The sequence below is a fragment of the Pollachius pollachius genome (assembly GCF_949987615.1).
Source record: "Pollachius pollachius genome assembly, chromosome: 10".
Lineage (NCBI taxonomy): Eukaryota > Metazoa > Chordata > Actinopteri > Gadiformes > Gadidae > Pollachius > Pollachius pollachius.
The window spans coordinates 10592086-10607997 of NC_136943.1; the positions used below are offsets into that span (position 1 = coordinate 10592086).

General features: G+C 44.2%; 1 protein-coding gene and 1 long non-coding RNA gene across 5 annotated transcripts; both read left to right on the top strand.

The window, feature by feature from the left end:
• Positions 1–1195: 1195 nt before the first annotated feature.
• LOC307081247 lies at positions 1196–5563 on the top strand. 4 transcript variants are annotated; one of them, XR_013812133.1, is made up of 5 exons: positions 1196–1310; positions 1863–2531; positions 3447–3528; positions 3736–3795; positions 4366–5563. It is a non-coding gene; the product is annotated as an uncharacterized lncRNA (long non-coding RNA). The 4 variants fall into 4 exon arrangements; XR_013812134.1 differs by having other exon boundaries at positions 3486–3528; XR_013812135.1 differs by having other exon boundaries at positions 1863–2006; positions 2185–3528.
• A 7926-nt stretch (positions 5564–13489) lies between these two features.
• On the top strand, positions 13490–14858 carry lpar4 (lysophosphatidic acid receptor 4; the record flags this gene model as incomplete). The annotated part of the gene is made up of 2 exons (XM_079745370.1): positions 13490–14065; positions 14349–14858. The coding sequence occupies 2 exons, from the start codon at positions 13490–13492 to the stop codon at positions 14856–14858; spliced, it is 1086 nt and encodes a 361-aa protein (XP_079601496.1).
• Between the last annotated feature and the right edge of the window lie 1054 nt (positions 14859–15912).

Here is a 15912-nt window from a genome sequence, read left to right on the forward strand (position 1 = left end):
ACCACACGGGATTACCATGGCAACCGGTCAAACAACACGGCGATCTGCGCGCGCATCCGCCGTGTTGATAGAGAAATAACCCCCCCATTGAACGAAGTTAAACCAAGTGAGCGTGCCGTTCACTGACACCAGAATGAACGAGTTCACAGTAACGTTCATCAGGCAGTAATACAGTACGTTCAGTTCACGTTCGCCCAAAATATGAACGAGTTCATGAACTTTCGTTCAGTGAACGCGTTCAGGCACAACACTGCCTGTACGACTCCAAGGAGAAGGAGCGTCAAACGTAAGTCGTATTGTGGTGAAGGGCAGTGGACCGTTGACAGGGTGCTGTGACGTGTTCATATGCGTGTTGATCTTCGATCATTGTCTTGCAGCTACGTCAAGTGGCTACGGCGGAAGACACCGCAGCCTGGGAGCGCGACGGACGCCGCCAAGAAGTACGTCCTGGACCGAGACAAGGAGCGGTCGGCGGAGGCGGCTGCTACACCCCCTCCACCCACCAGCAGCAACCCCAGCACCTCCACCAGCAAGAATGCTGCTTCCACCGTGCTGCTCCATGTGCAAATTTGTACTATTTTGAATCGTGTAATAAAGGCTAAATTAATTCAGACTAAGATGGTATTGGGGATTCGGCTGAAGCTAAAGTGTTGCAATATTTCATTGTGCATTTCATCAGAAATTCACAATGAATTAAACACAATTAAACACATTCAACTGACGTGATATTGTTTAATGAGAAATATACCAAACTTAAAAAATCGAAATAAAATAAACTTGAATTATTCTTAAATTAGCGCCTCATCCGCTCGTGCTCACAGGGGGAAAACAGAATAACTTACACCAATAGTAGCGCTGCATTTTGTGGGTTGTTAAGAATAACCAACCATTTTACAGTCAGATGTTGTGATTTTGTTTTGGAACTGAGCGCAGTCTGAATGTTGTTTTTACTGCAAAGTCACACGTGAGGACGGTCCGTAATCGGCAAAAGGAAATTGTGAAGTAATATCAAATTGAATACGTTTATTTCATGCAAAAAAACAACATAATGGTTAATGTATTTGGGAGCATTTGTAAGTGTTAAACCATTCAACAGGCGACACAACAACCAACGTCATACCATTGTGGCAAGTAGGACGGTTATGATGGGAAGTGCAGCTTGGTCCCGCCCACTGGCACTGATTATAGATCATGTGGCACAGGTGGCGCTTCCCTTTAAAATGTGTTGTGAGCCGTGAACGGGAGAATAATATTGCGGTGTGGATTGAAGCGAGAGCCCGTCGATGTCTCAGCTGTGCAAACAGGAGAACGTGAGTCTTGTTGGAATGTTGCGTTTGTTGGTCTTTTGAGCAGACTCATTCTTATGGAGTAGTACCTAACACGGTCCACTGTTTGTAGCCTCGGCTTGGTGTCTGTGCGTATGGTGACCAGTAAATGGTACACGCCAGCTGCCAAAGCTTTGCTTGCATAATAGCGAATACACGGGCCTGCAGCAACCTAAGTTTATCCATTCCCTTTCCGTAGACAGTCTTTTCGAACAGAGATCTAATCATGTCTAAATTATCACTAGGATTCAGAAGCAGTCCAGAAGCATAATCAGCCCTCTGAATGACTTGAGGAGGATTCGTCTGTTTAACCAGCCACTGTTTTTACTGAGCTTAATTAATTTATTTTTATTTACTCTGCTGTATGAGTGCCTCGAATATCTGCCACAGTTGTCTTTGGCTGACCTGAAGTCTTAAGCGGGTCTAGGGGGTAGGTCTGCTAGTTGTAGCCTGTTCGCCTAATTGCTTTGTCTGTCTTTGTCTGGTTTTTTTTAATATATAGTGCGGCCTATGTGCCTTGTGCAATACTTTTTGTAGGTGCAGCATCCCGTTTGAAGTTGTAGTGAACCTCAGTAAGGGTTGCGAATGCAACCCCATTTTAGCTCCTCCTCCTGCACCCAGGTGCAAGATAAAACGGCCAAGATGGCTGAACTCAGCCTCTGTTAGTTACCTCCTAGGGTGGTGAGTAGCGTCCCCGTTTTTTTAGCAGTTTTGAGTTCCCATTTGAACTTTTATTAATTAGTGTCTCTTGTTTTTTTAGGATTCACTGTTTTGCTGTTTTGTACGGGTTTAGTTCTGTTTTAGCTGTGCTGTTTTGTTTTGGTTTTGTTTTGGTTCTCTTTTGCTATTTCCCACACAGCAGGAGACCCCTATGCGGATCCGCAAAGGAGTCACCAAACCCGCGTTACTGTCACATCCGTGTTGGCGCCGCCCAGAGGACCCGTGTCGGATCCGCGAATGCGGATCCGATGCGCCTTTAAGTGTTGGAAGTACACCAAGAGCTGAGACGATCATGTAAGTTGAGGTATGATTTATTATTGATTCATTATTATTTATTTTATTTATTTGATTATTTATTGATATATTGCGGATCCCGAGTGGACCCGTGTCTGATCCGCGAACGCGGACGCGCCAACACGTTGAAAGCCTAGAGCAGAGACGATCATATCAGTTGAGGTTTTCTTTGCTGGAACACGGTTGCGTTACGTAAGTATGATTTATTATTGATTTTGATTTATTTATGTAATTATTTATTGACGACATTCACAATAAACATTGGCCTTTGTTTTTTTTTAATCATCATTTACGTATGATTGTAATGACGTTGTTTGATATTAGGACTAGCAGTAAGCCTAAATCATTTTTCAGTTAGGCTATCATTTTTTGCAACAGGCTAGCAAGCTAGTAGGCTAGTTAGCTGAGAGGCGATTATCATGTCAGTCTGTAGCCTATTTGATTTAAAATGGAATAGTAATTTTGCCAGAATATGTTATGGTAGTTAAGTTATCCTTCTTTGTCCCTTTTTGGGGGAAATTCTTTCGCTGCTTCTGACTCATCCGGGAGCCGGTGAACACACACATACACTCAGATTAAAAAAAACACACATTGTTATTTGGTCTGGCCTGGTCTGTTTTAATGTGTCGCTGTTATGTAAGGAATAATGTATAAAACGCCGGTCATAATCGGGAAAATAAACCCAGACAGAAGGGGCTTATTTTCGATAATGACCGGCGACGTTCTATACATAATCCCGTTTATTACATGGCTATTTGCCAAAACGAAAAAAATAACTTCACACGGTGTGTCTTTTTACAATCTGTTACCAGCATTCGTAGTGTTGATTAGCAGAGAAATAGCCTAGCAACCGAGTACGCTGTACGTTGTGCCCTCAAGAAAATTGCCCCGATGCAGGCCTAGTGGCCTTGCCCCTCATATCACGAAATTCCAGGCATGTGTACCATACAAATAGATTGCAGCAAGTTAACATTTTGGCAAGTTTGGTCTCGTGTAGTGGTTATCTGCCATCCTCTTTATAATGAAAATTTGCCATTTTAATCACTTTAAGTCGGTTCACAACTAATGGGTATTCGCGCCTGTTTCTGATTTCCTATGCTACTGTAGGGAACTTGTTCCCCATCTTCTATTTTGTGTCTTATGCAGCATCTGGATTTGACTGTTGCCCATTGACTGTTCGCTTAATCAAGTAAGATACTTTCTGGTTTCGTAGAATGTAACGTTCCTTACACATTTTCTAGCAGTTGGAGCATTTCCTGCAGAAAATGCAGTTAAATGGCGTAAATCAAGTGAAGGGATACGGTTCATACAACTAATGGTTATTCGCGCCTGTTTCTGATTTCTTATGCTACTGTATGGAACTTGGTCCCCATCTTCTATTTTGTGTGTTCTGCAGCATCTGGATTTGACTGTTGCCCATCCCCTACAATTGCCTCTGCTGGGTTCGCTTCATCAAGTAAGATACTTTCTGGTTCGTTAAAATGTAATGTTGCTTACACATTTTCTAGCACTTGGAGCACTTGGCCATATAACAAATAATGATACTACTGCTACTACTACAACGGCTTCTACTACTAATAATAACTACACAATGCATTTCATGCAGAAAATAGCAACAAATAGCTAATGTTATCAAGTTTGAATACATTTGAGGTAAAATATAGAATAGTTGTGCTGTTCTGTTGGCAATTTCCAGCTGAACAATAGACTAAAAACCTTTCAATCAACCAAAAACCCACCCAATCGTCTTAGAGTTTTAATTTATCCAATAATACCGGCTGCGGTTGTTCAGCTGGTTCTATTTGCAGTTTATTGCTTCATTTTCGAAATGTTTCAAGGTGCTTGCTCCAGTAGTCTTCTCCTTGCTGCTACAGTAGGCCCAAAACAAAAGACTTGGTTTATCGAAGCACTTTGCATGTTTGCATGCCTAACAGTTGACATTAATGCACCCTGTTCACCAAATGTGTGCATTCTTCTTAAAGTTAGTAAAAACCTATTACATAAAATCTGTCTGTTTTGATTACAGGTGCTGTGAGGAAACACTTGGCGACACGGTCAGCCACGGACGCGGAGGTCACCAAAAACGCCATCAGGTGGTTCAACCTGGCGGCGGATCGGGCGGCGAGAAGACGTGTCCCTCCTCCACCCATTAATAATTAAACAACCTTTTGATTGTACTTCTTCCACCAGTTATTCATTTTCTGATATTTTAGCTGTATATAGCGCAGCATTTCATGTTGTAGCCTAATAGATAACATTTTATGTCTGCACCTACCTATGCCTATAAAGCACTAAATTAGGCTTTGACCACAAAATGTTGTAAAGTAGCCTAGCCAACGTAGACTACTTAACAACAGAATAGTAACCTATAATTTTCCATAAATGTAAAGGTCAATTTTATATTTTTATTGAGTAGTGATTACTTTTGTACAGTAAATTGATGTCTTGACTTGGACCTTTTCTGTTATTATGCCTATTGACAATATTGTTAGGTTAAAAATACAAGGCAATGCATATTTAAGCTTATGCCTATATTGCTGTAGTAGCCTAGGCCTAGTGATAGTTTTTAGTTTTATCCTATAGTTTAGTTTCTCCTATTTTATCCTACAGCAAGAACAGAAGGGATATTGAAAATAAGAAACGGGTCCAAAACGGACCCGGGCAAGATGAGCCAGGATCTTTATGAGTCCGTTGCGGATCCGCGGCGGATGTCTGTATACATTTGCGGGTCCAAAACTGACCCGCCACGGAGGTAAGGTTTTAACCGCGGATCCGGAGCGTATGCAGCACGGAGCCACTGCGGATCCGCGATCTGCCTTCGTAGCAGATCCGTCACTGAGGGCAAGTGGACGCCGATACGGGTCCGTTCCGGAAGCCGCAATACCTCCGCGGCGGATCCGCCGCGGAGTCCTTTTGCTGTATGGGTTTGTTTTGATTGCTTTAGTTCAGTTTGCTTTTGTGTTTTCCCTTTATCTGTTTCATTGTTTGACCATTGGGTTGCTGGGTTTTAGAACCCCTGTTTTGCTTGTGTCCGTGTGTGTACAGCCTATTTGATGTGAAGTCTGTCTTTTCTGTGCATGCGAATCGTACCTATTTAGTCAACATTATTTACTGTGACTTGTGCTGTGGGATTTCATCTGCTGCTGCCTATATGACCGGTGCTTGCCCTGGTTGCCAGCCAGTATATTTATTGTGTTTAGTGTTTAATAAATTTACATTCTTGATTACGTTCCCATTTCTGTTTCTTCATTGGACATAACCTGCATAGATAGTTTGAAAGGGAGTGCTGTTTGGTTTTATAGCTTAGTGGTACAAATTGTGAGCTTCAGCACCCCCTGGGGGTTACACTAGGTAGACGGAGGCTTTCAGAAACAATGACGTTCGGTTTCCATGATGCTGCCACCAGTGCTCAGCGGCCAAGCCTGGTATAGGCTACTTGCCCAAGCACTTCCTGATTCGCCGTAATACAGCTCATCAGCTTCCGGTTCTAAGATGGCAACGTTCTGCACCCGGTGTTTACAGGAGCTGCCGGCAATAAATATCACAGATGTGCACCGTTTATGTCGGGAAACAAAAACTGCTGTTTAAGCGGGCTGTGGACGGGTCCCTCGATTCAAGGGGCCCAGAAGTAGATATCTCCGTTCACTCCAATACAAGTGGGGAACAGGCATGTGTCTCCGCAAAAAAATGCCTAGATATCAATCAAAGGCTCATAATTATCTTTATGCCATGTACTAAAAAACGTAAGTTTTCTCTTTTTAAAACGCCACCTCAAGCGTTTTATTAGCCGTTTTATGTTCTTTTGCTGAAAAAGGAAGGGTGGGCAGCTGAAAGGAGTCGTAGTGAAACAAATGTTTCGGCCCGGCATTCGAGAGGGCCTAGTAGTGCACGGCTCCGTTAACTTCTCGAGTCCAAGGTTTTCCCTTTACTTAACATGAATGACGTTGGTTTTTAGGCACTGTGGTGACTTTATCACTTTTATCACGTTTTAGTGATAAAGGGATTTTTAGACTGGTTCAGCTGCTGCTCAATGACTCTCACGTTCCTCTGCAATTGCGATTCACCATTTATTCAAAAGATCCAAAGACAAAGAAGGTGCATTACGGTATCATTTTTATAATAATAGCCTTAAAAACATTTCAGTTGTGTAAGTATTGTTTTTTTTTCATTTGCTTGTTTAGCTATGTATGACAGTTAACAATGTTTGTAGGTCCATTACAAATATTTATGTGGGTAGACTACTCCAACCTCGTTGCTGATCGATATGTAACCATTTATTTGTATATAAATTATTGATAAGTTTCAGGTCCAAGTTTTATTGTGAGCACTAAAACAACCCCGGCAGAGTAAGGTAACATTCAAATAATATCGCACTTTTAAGGCGGCAATATTAAGAATTATCAATATAATCACATGGTCAAAGTGGGTTACAGAATCTAGACTTTACGGAAAAGAAAATGAAGATGATAGCTGCTCCAAAAATTTTTGATTAAATAAATCAAATATAACCCACTGATTCTATACTGATAGTATAATAACCTTATATCAGTCGTTAAAGCGGTGTAATAACGGTGTACTTTTTCTAATAACCAAATCCGAGATCAGTAACCAATGATAACCAGTATTAACCAACCCTGAGATCAGTAGTAACCAGACAAATATATAAGTAACCAACCAGGATAGCATTAACAAGTAGAAACCTACCAGGACTGCAGAAACCAGTAACCTACCAGGACTGCAGTAAACAGTAGTAACCAACCAGGATAGCAGTACTCAATAGTAACCACAAACAAGTAGTAACCAACCAGTATAGAGGTAAACAATAGCAACCAGAAGTAACCAACCAGGACAGCAGTAACCAATAGCAAACAGTAGTAACCAACCAGGATGGCAATAAACAATGATAACCATTACTAACCCCTAGTAACCAACCAGGATAGCAGTAACCGTAGCAACCAGCAGTAAGCAGGAGTCCCCAACCAGGGCGTCAGACCGAGACGACCTCTGCTCCATGGAGTGAGCTGAGCCTGGGACCAGTCTGTCTGTCTCTCCTCGCCTCCAGCCTGTCTCCCACCAGGGCATGCTCATGCACCCATGACTGCTCATGCAGCACCTCATCAGTGCTGTGGGGTAAACAGGGGATCCCCCTCCCTCCCAGGCCCCTCCAGGAGCAACAGCTGAACTGCTCCACTCCGGTGCAGGCGGGTTAGTGTGGGTGCAGAGGACCGGCACTGAACGTTGACTCCAAGGGCTCGGGGTTCGAGCGGCATGGAAGGACGACGGAGAGGAGACTGGGGTGTGTGTGTGTGTGTGGGGGGGGGGGGGGGGGGGAGAGCATGAGAGAAAGAGGGTGGGATGAAGGGTGGGAAAGAGATCACGTGAAGGGTCCGAACAAGGAAGTGGAGTTGTTGTGAAGAAAAGTAAAGTACCGCTTGAGAAAGTCATCCGTCTCCATCCTGCTGTTTATTCTCATACAGAGTGATCCACCACATACCGAACCCTCACGTTACAGAGGGAGGGATGAAGGGTGGGAGAGAGAGAGAGGAAGGGGATTAGTGTGGGAGAGAGAAAGAAGGAGCAGGAGAGAGACATTAATGAGGGGCAGTCAGAGAGAGCTAGAAAGTGATGAAGACAAGGAAACACACACACACACACACACGCCCTACTTAGACCGTGTTATTGTCAGTCGATAAAGTCTGTAAGGCCCGGCTCCTGGACTGTTAGCCTTTGTCCGCGCCTTGTTGTCAGGGGCCAAGTATGTTGGGCATGAGGTGAAGCTCCTAACCCCTAGGACTTCCCAGTGAATGAGAGGAGGAACGGAGAGGTGGAGAGACGCAAAGGAAACACCCGGGAGAAAAAAGACAACGCATCGTCTCGTTAAAGAGAGATGGTGGGGGGGGGGTTGGGTGGAGGTCCGCAGTAATGGGGGGCTTTGTTCTGACTAGTGAATCGAGAAGCCCCGGCCGAGGCCAGGTCCTTGTTTGCGTTAGCAAACACTAAAGAAGATAAAGAGACACTGGGGACAAGGACGGGGGGGGGGGGGGGGGGGGGGGGGGGGGGGGGGGGGAGAGAGAGAGGAGAAGAAGAGAGAGATACAGAGAGAGAGAGATACAGAAATGGGGGAAAAGAAAGAGATAAAGCTTGGGAAAGCAGTGTGACAGGAGAGATTTAAGGGACACTTATCCACTTACACAAGTATTATGGGCTGCATCTGAATACTGCACACTGTGTGCTCTACCTACTACATATGTGTACTGTTTTCTGACATACTAATAGGCAAGCGAAAAGCAGGTGACTTTGTGAACATGGTGGTGGGGGTGGGCTGAATCGTGTTCGTTCTGGAGTCGTCGTTCAAACACACCAACAAATCCCTCTGAGAGGTTTTAGGGCATCTTCCTCAAAGAGTTATTGTTTACTTCAACAAAAGGTGGACATTTTGTACATCTGTGTTCAACCTTGACCAAACTATTAAAATTGTTTTTGTTATGTGACCCCTCTCTGGTCACATAACAATAAAAACAAACAAGCTATGTTACGCAATCAAATTATCAAAGTGTGTGACACAAAACCTTTTGCATTCCATCACACAACCACGCTCATACGTGCGTGTTCTGCCTGTCCCTGTGTGTTGAGCTCATGCAGTAAGCAGGATGTCCTGTCCTCTGTCTCTATTGTCGAGTGGTCAGTCTGTCAGACTCTCCCCCCCATAAAGGCCACTTCCGCTATGTCAAGCCTCCACGCGCACACATACACAACTTCACACACACAGACACACAACCCCCCCCCCCCCCCCCCCCCCCCCCCCACATACACACACACACAAAGACACACAGTGTGGACATACAGCCCCATGCCAGCCTAAACACAATGGTAACCTGTACAGCGCCCAACCAGTCACCTGATTATAAATAGCAGCTTTGGTAATCTAAAGTGTAAAAATGGTCAGGGCTTTGATCGGAACCCAAGAAAAGTACTGTTGTTTTGACAAACAGGTATCGAACCATATTTTAATGAGGTGTGTTTCACATAGACTTAAGATAGAAGAAATATAAGATGTTAAACAAAAATGAACAGATTTTGTAGAAGCCATTGTTGATCTTAAATTGCATTTTAAGGTGTTTTGGGGTAATTCCATGCACGCTTTATGGTACTATGATTTATATGATTTTTATTTCACATAGCCTATTACTTACTATCATATTATGTCAGCGTAGTATTTGAAGTATTATCCAAGTTCTCGTACATTAGGTAGGTAGGCCTATTCTACAAAAAAAACAATTACTAGGCTATACACTTAAGCAGAACTAATTCTTGATGTTATTTTAGCATTTGTTTAACAGAAGAAAAATGTATATTTATTATATTAGATGAATTGTGTTGTTGCAAATGTGTCATCAAATTCCAATTAGGCTATAGGTCAAAAGTGAGCTGCGCCGTTGTCCAAACCGGTTCCATCCAGATCAGTACACTTGGCCTTCTAAGGTCTATACCACAATCATTTTAGATACATCCTGCTATCACGTTTAAAAAACGACACAAAATTCCAGGGTCACTATTTTTTAAATAGCTACCAGCTTCTTAATTTAGCCAGGGGTGACACATGCAGCCTGCCCTCGTCTCACTCCCTCCTCTCGACGGCTCGCCATTCACTCCCCCGCGGTCCCCCCTTGCGCTCGGCCGAGGCGCTATTGTCTCGTTTCCTGTGGCCTGGCAAAAAATACCCCCTCGAGCCACTTATATTCGCCCCACGTCCGAACACGTCGACAACCACAAACAGCACGCACCCCATAGACACAGACGCGCTAACGCCTTGAGCACGAGCCAGGACGCGCACACGGGGAAGAGTGCGCGCGGTGGATTTGACGCGTTCCCGACAGCATATCCAAAGCGGAGCGAGTCGTCCGAGTTAAATGATAGTTACGACCGCAAGGGTTTTTTTATGTCTGATTTCAGTGAAGGCTGATCAATTATTGTCATTTGGTCGATATTATCGCTCTCAGCGGCACTGGAGTCAAAAGAAAAACAGTTTGGACTATCGCACTCACACAAAGTTTATGAACTTATGTCAGTATTTGTATTTATCATTTTACTTGCCTATGGAGGTGTTCTGTTGACAGCTGCACCGCTGCTCTGCTGCCATACAACCAGTACGAGGTGAGCTGTCATCTAATTTGCTGGGTAAATGTTGATATGGATGATTTGAAACGTGTTTTTTTTAGCGCTCATTGAAAGACACAGAGTGAGCTCTGTGGTATTGCGATCTGTGATCATGCCTTGCAAAATGTGTATTAAATGTTTGATAAAAAAAAACAACATAATACAAATATATGGTTAACCAAATAAAACCTTTGAAACGTTTGAAATGTGACAGTTTACCGATTCACCGATTTTAAATTTGAATAGTCATTGAAATGCTAATGTATAGGTAAATAATTGCAACATTACAGTTTTTAAAATTTTCCCCATTTTTTGCACATCTATTGCTTAGGTCTGTCGTCAACTTTTTAAACTTTTACTAAAGTTATTTATAAAGCATAATATTCCTTAATTATCGAATGTAGTCTTATGCCGGCCTGCCACACAAACGGTAAAACTGTTTCCTGCCTCTTGTCCGACATAAAGGTTTAATGTAGCCCCGTCACGTCACCTATGCAATGGAAATCGCTCCAAACTTTAACACGTATCCGGAGGGGATCATTATTTGGCCATAAATTGTAATACAGCTTAGCAGGTTTTATGAGTGCTTATCCTTGGCTTTTAAGTTCTCCTTGTCGCTGTGTGTGAGAGAAAGCAACAGCTGGATGCGAGCTGAACCTGAATCTGATACGTTTAAAGCAGTCTCCCAGAGGCTATGTTCTCAGAGTCTGCCGCCCGTAGCCGGCAAGAACGAGGGGGAAACACTGTCACGCTGCAGCTGTCAAGACCCGGACTGTGACTGACTGACTGACTGACTGACTGACTGACTGACTGACTGACTGACTGACTGACTGACTGACTGACTGACTGACTGACTGACTGACTGACTGACTGACTGACTGACTGACTGACTGACTGACAGACAGACAGTGTGTGTGCACTAGGGTACAGTCAATGGAGGCTTTTAGGGAGGCGTGTGAAACCGTATTAAAGATGTCACATTGCAGCTGGCATGGGACTAGACTGATGGACAGCTTCCACACACAGCTCTGTCTTTTGTGTGTGTGTGTGTGTGTGTTCATTAGCATTTTTGGTTAGGACAGGTGAGGTTAGGTAGGTCATCATAACCTAAACGTAACATAGTCATAACCTGATCATAACCTGATCATCCTTATCATAACCTAATCATTACCTGATCATAACATAATCATAACATAATCATAACATGATCATAACCTAATCATTACCTAATCATAACCTGATCATAACCTAAACATTAACTCCTCATAACCTAATCATAACCTGATCGTAACTAAATCAACTTAATCTTAACCTAAACATAACCTAATCATATCCCAAACATTACCTAATCATAACCTAAACATGACCTAATCATAACCTAAACATTACCTAATCATAAACTAATCATAACCTAAATATTACCTTATTACCGTAACATTATCTAATCATGACCTAATCATTACCCAAACATTACGTAATCACAACCTAAACATAACTTAAACAGAGAATGACTAATCAAGGACAAATCCTTGAGGTCCAGACTATCGTCTGCAGCAGTATAACAACGACCCTAACGTTTCAAGACATCATTGTTCCAGTGGTCGGAAACAGAGCTGGTTGCAAGGCAGGATGTTTTCATTGTTGTACAGTTATCCCATGAATAACCCTCACATTGTCTTATCATAGAATACCCAGCCCCTTGATAACAGCAGAATTCAGTTTGAGCTGAAGCTCTTCAAATGAAGAATCAATCATTTGCGCTCTGAAGGGAATTGGATTTAGATTCACCCTACCCTGTTGGAAGGGTGTTTCCAACATTAGAGAAAGTGTTGGTGTGTATGGCTGCAAACGTGTAGGGTGAAGGGTTAAGCATTAACACTGGGAAGTGTTTATAGCCATAACTACAGATGGAGGGCCCTGGAATTGCTCTGGTTGTCACTTCACTGACTTCCAACACGCTACGTGCAACACTTAACATTCAACATTCAACATTGAGCCAACACAGAAATGCGCATAACAGAACATTTGAATCAAGCATTTATGCACAAGAACTAGCCCTAGGACATCAGCTCATACAGAGAGCCTTTCACTCTGTTCAATGGAGGCATTTTATTATATTGCTATCAGGAACCTGATCTTCTTATTGTCATACTATTTTGAAACATCTTTATGGAAATGGTTTGTGATTGCTGATAAGTTGGAAATGACTAAACGTTCTTGTTTTGTTTGTATAACGTACGATTCAAGTACAATCCAGCATTCATGATTATACTGAAGGAACGTTCTTTCAGTATTCAACTTTTATTCTGCCCTGTTGGGCGGAATGAAGGACACATTGTGTATTTTCATGCATATGTTAAATCGTGGGCTTATGATTATATTATTTGTCGCTTCAGACATTCAGTTTTGTGTGAAGCAATTGTCTGGCTAACAATGGCTTCCAAAATGAAAGGAACTGCGCCTAAGCAAATTTAAAATATGTGATAAACATGAGGCCTAAATACTTTTAACAAATCATGTTTTAAAACCACAAGCTTTTGGTTTAACACATTTTATAATTAGCTTAATACTGTCTGAACATAGTTTACAGTATTTTTACGCTGTTCAAATGGTCGGCCCATGTTAAAGGTTGAGTACAACATTAATAACATACAACCCTTAACAAATACCCCACTGTCTTAAATGTTTCTTTGACAAGCCGGTTTGCGTCTCAGGGCCCTGTCGTGGTTTTATTGGGAGGAAGTGACCTTGTGCTTTTTCCTTTCTCCCTTCAGGAGAACTCAGCCGGCGGACCCTCCTGCATCCTGAGTGTGTCTGCGTGCGTTTGCTTTTACGAGCGTCCATGATGGCTTGACTGGTGGACCCTTCATCGTCCCCCCACCCACTGCAACCGTTGCGGATCCGTTCCTTACAACCTCCCTGCACACCTGATCAGAGGACGCTCTCCCTCTCACTCTTCCTCTCTCTGTCTCTCTCCCGGTAAAGCGAGCGTCATGGCTAGCCTGGTGATCAACGAGACGGGCATGGAGGACTGCGGTATCGATGATTCCTTCAAGTACAACCTGTACTCGGTGGTCTACAGCGTGGTCTTCGTCCTGGGCCTGATGACTAACTGCGCCGCCCTCTTCGTCTTCTGCTTCCGCATGAAGATGTGCAACGAGACCACCATGTTCATGACCAACCTGGCGCTCTCCGACCTGGTGTTCGTGATCACGCTGCCCTTCAAGGTCTTCTACAACGTCAACCGCCACTGGCCGTTCGGGGACGGGCTGTGTAAGATCTCGGGCACTGCCTTCATCACCAACATCTACGGCAGCATGCTCTTCCTCACCTGCATCAGCGTGGACCGCTTCCTGGCCATCGTGTACCCCTTCCGTTCGCGCTCCATCCGCACACGCCGCAACGCCGCGGTGGTGTGCGCCGCTGTGTGGCTGACCATCGTGGGCGGCGGGATATCCGTCACCTTCTTCTCCACCATCAACCGGGCCAACCGCGCCACCACCTGCTTCGAGGGCTTCTCCAAGAAAACCTGGCAGAACTACCTGTCCAAAATCACCATCTTCATAGAGGTGAGTCCGTGGGTGGGTGTGGTGTCCGCACTGACACTGGTTCGTGGGATGATGTTTTAAAAAATTGCCAAAATCATTACCATATATCATGATTTGATTTTGGTATCATCAGAGAACTTAGATGGCTGATCCTTCAAGTAGTGGACTGTTTCTGCTTTGGCTTGGTGATGCAAGCACAAGAAAGTGGTCCTTTTTGAGGGTATAAGGATATTGAGGGAATTCTTTAGTGTCTTTGTTTGGAACCCTAAATGTTTAAGCGCTGTTTGTTTACAACTGCGGCCAGGTCTTTGGATTCCTACTCCCGCTGCTGGCCAACCTGGTGTGCTCCTCCCTGGTGCTGCAGACGCTCCGCCAGCCCGCCTCTGCGGGCCACGGCTGCGACAGCAAAAGGCGCGTCCTGCGCATGATCCTGGTCCACCTGGGCATCTTCATCATCTGCTTCGTGCCCTACAACTCCATCCTCTTCCTCTACGCCCTTGTGCGCACCCAGGCACTGGCCAGCTGCAGCGTGGAGCGGTTTGCCCGGACGCTCTACCCCATCACGCTGTGCATGGCCAGCCTGAACTGCTGCCTGGACCCCGTGGTGTACTACTTCACCTCTGAGAGCTTCCAGAAGAGCCTCACCACAGGGGGGAAGGGGTCCGGGGCGCGGCACGAGAGCATCCCTCGCAGCGAAACCCACCCTAGTGCGGACACAGACACCCAGGGGGGCACGGGCACACTCACCAGGTACACCACGCCCGAGCCCGCCAGCAACGGCAAAGAGACACGGCAGTCTGAGACCCAGTTCTGATGGGGCGAGGTGGGAGAAGAGGAGAATGGACCGGAGTCGGGATAAATATGTAAGGATGCACCCCTGAATAACCTCGAAACTCTTCGAAAGAGTCGGACCCTGAGCTTGAGAAATAAGGCTGTGAGACGGAGGATTTTAGAAAGGGTTGACAAACACATAACTCAGCAGATTAGTCGTCCTTGGGTAAGTCCTGAGGTTCGCCCTGGGCTTTACGGATTACGAAATGGAAGGGAGGAGGAATGCGTGAAAGGGGTTAGGTGTTTACCGTCGGGACTAGAGGTGGTGCCATGCCATAACAAGCCTTGTGATGGACTGGGATCGTGGTAGCTCCAGGGTACCTCAACGAAAACTATTATTATTGTATAAGTATTATTAGGCTTGTACAAAGATATATAGGGCAAATGACTACTCCGCACACATACACCGCACACAAATGCACTGGATTATTGCGAATAAGATTTGAGAGTGTTATTTTTGTTTGTCCTTGTCGCTGCGACATGCCACAACGATTATGCTTGTAACAAACACACACTAAGCCTGCAGACTTTTTTTTTTATTGTTGTATTGTTCAAGTTATATCCCGGGATTGAGAGTAGTAGCTTCATACAAGGACACCGTCTTGCGTGACGAGTTTTATTGCTCCCCAGCCAGTAGACCATCCTGACCTGTGGAGGAGAGTGACTCACATGGAAGGCAGGAGCCATTAAACCTCTAAACTCAACTATTTTCTTGGATATATTCATTGTTGCAGGCCAGTCCCTGTTCTGACCTTGCTGTTTTAAATGGATATAAATGCCTTCATTGGGAGAGTAATCCCAATCATTAAATCAGAGCAGAAAGGTTTTGTTCAGCATTTTGACCTACAGAAAATTAATGAATAATTTTGCAAATAATGATAATAACCAAAGTGTGCTTCAGTGTAGCTTCAGAAACGCAGTTATTTGGTTGATTCAACTTCATGTCTTGGCTGCTTGTCAGACAAAGTTAATGAAAGTAAATGAAAGACATCACCGTTGACCCTGGTTATTGTTATGTATAAATAAATAAATAAATA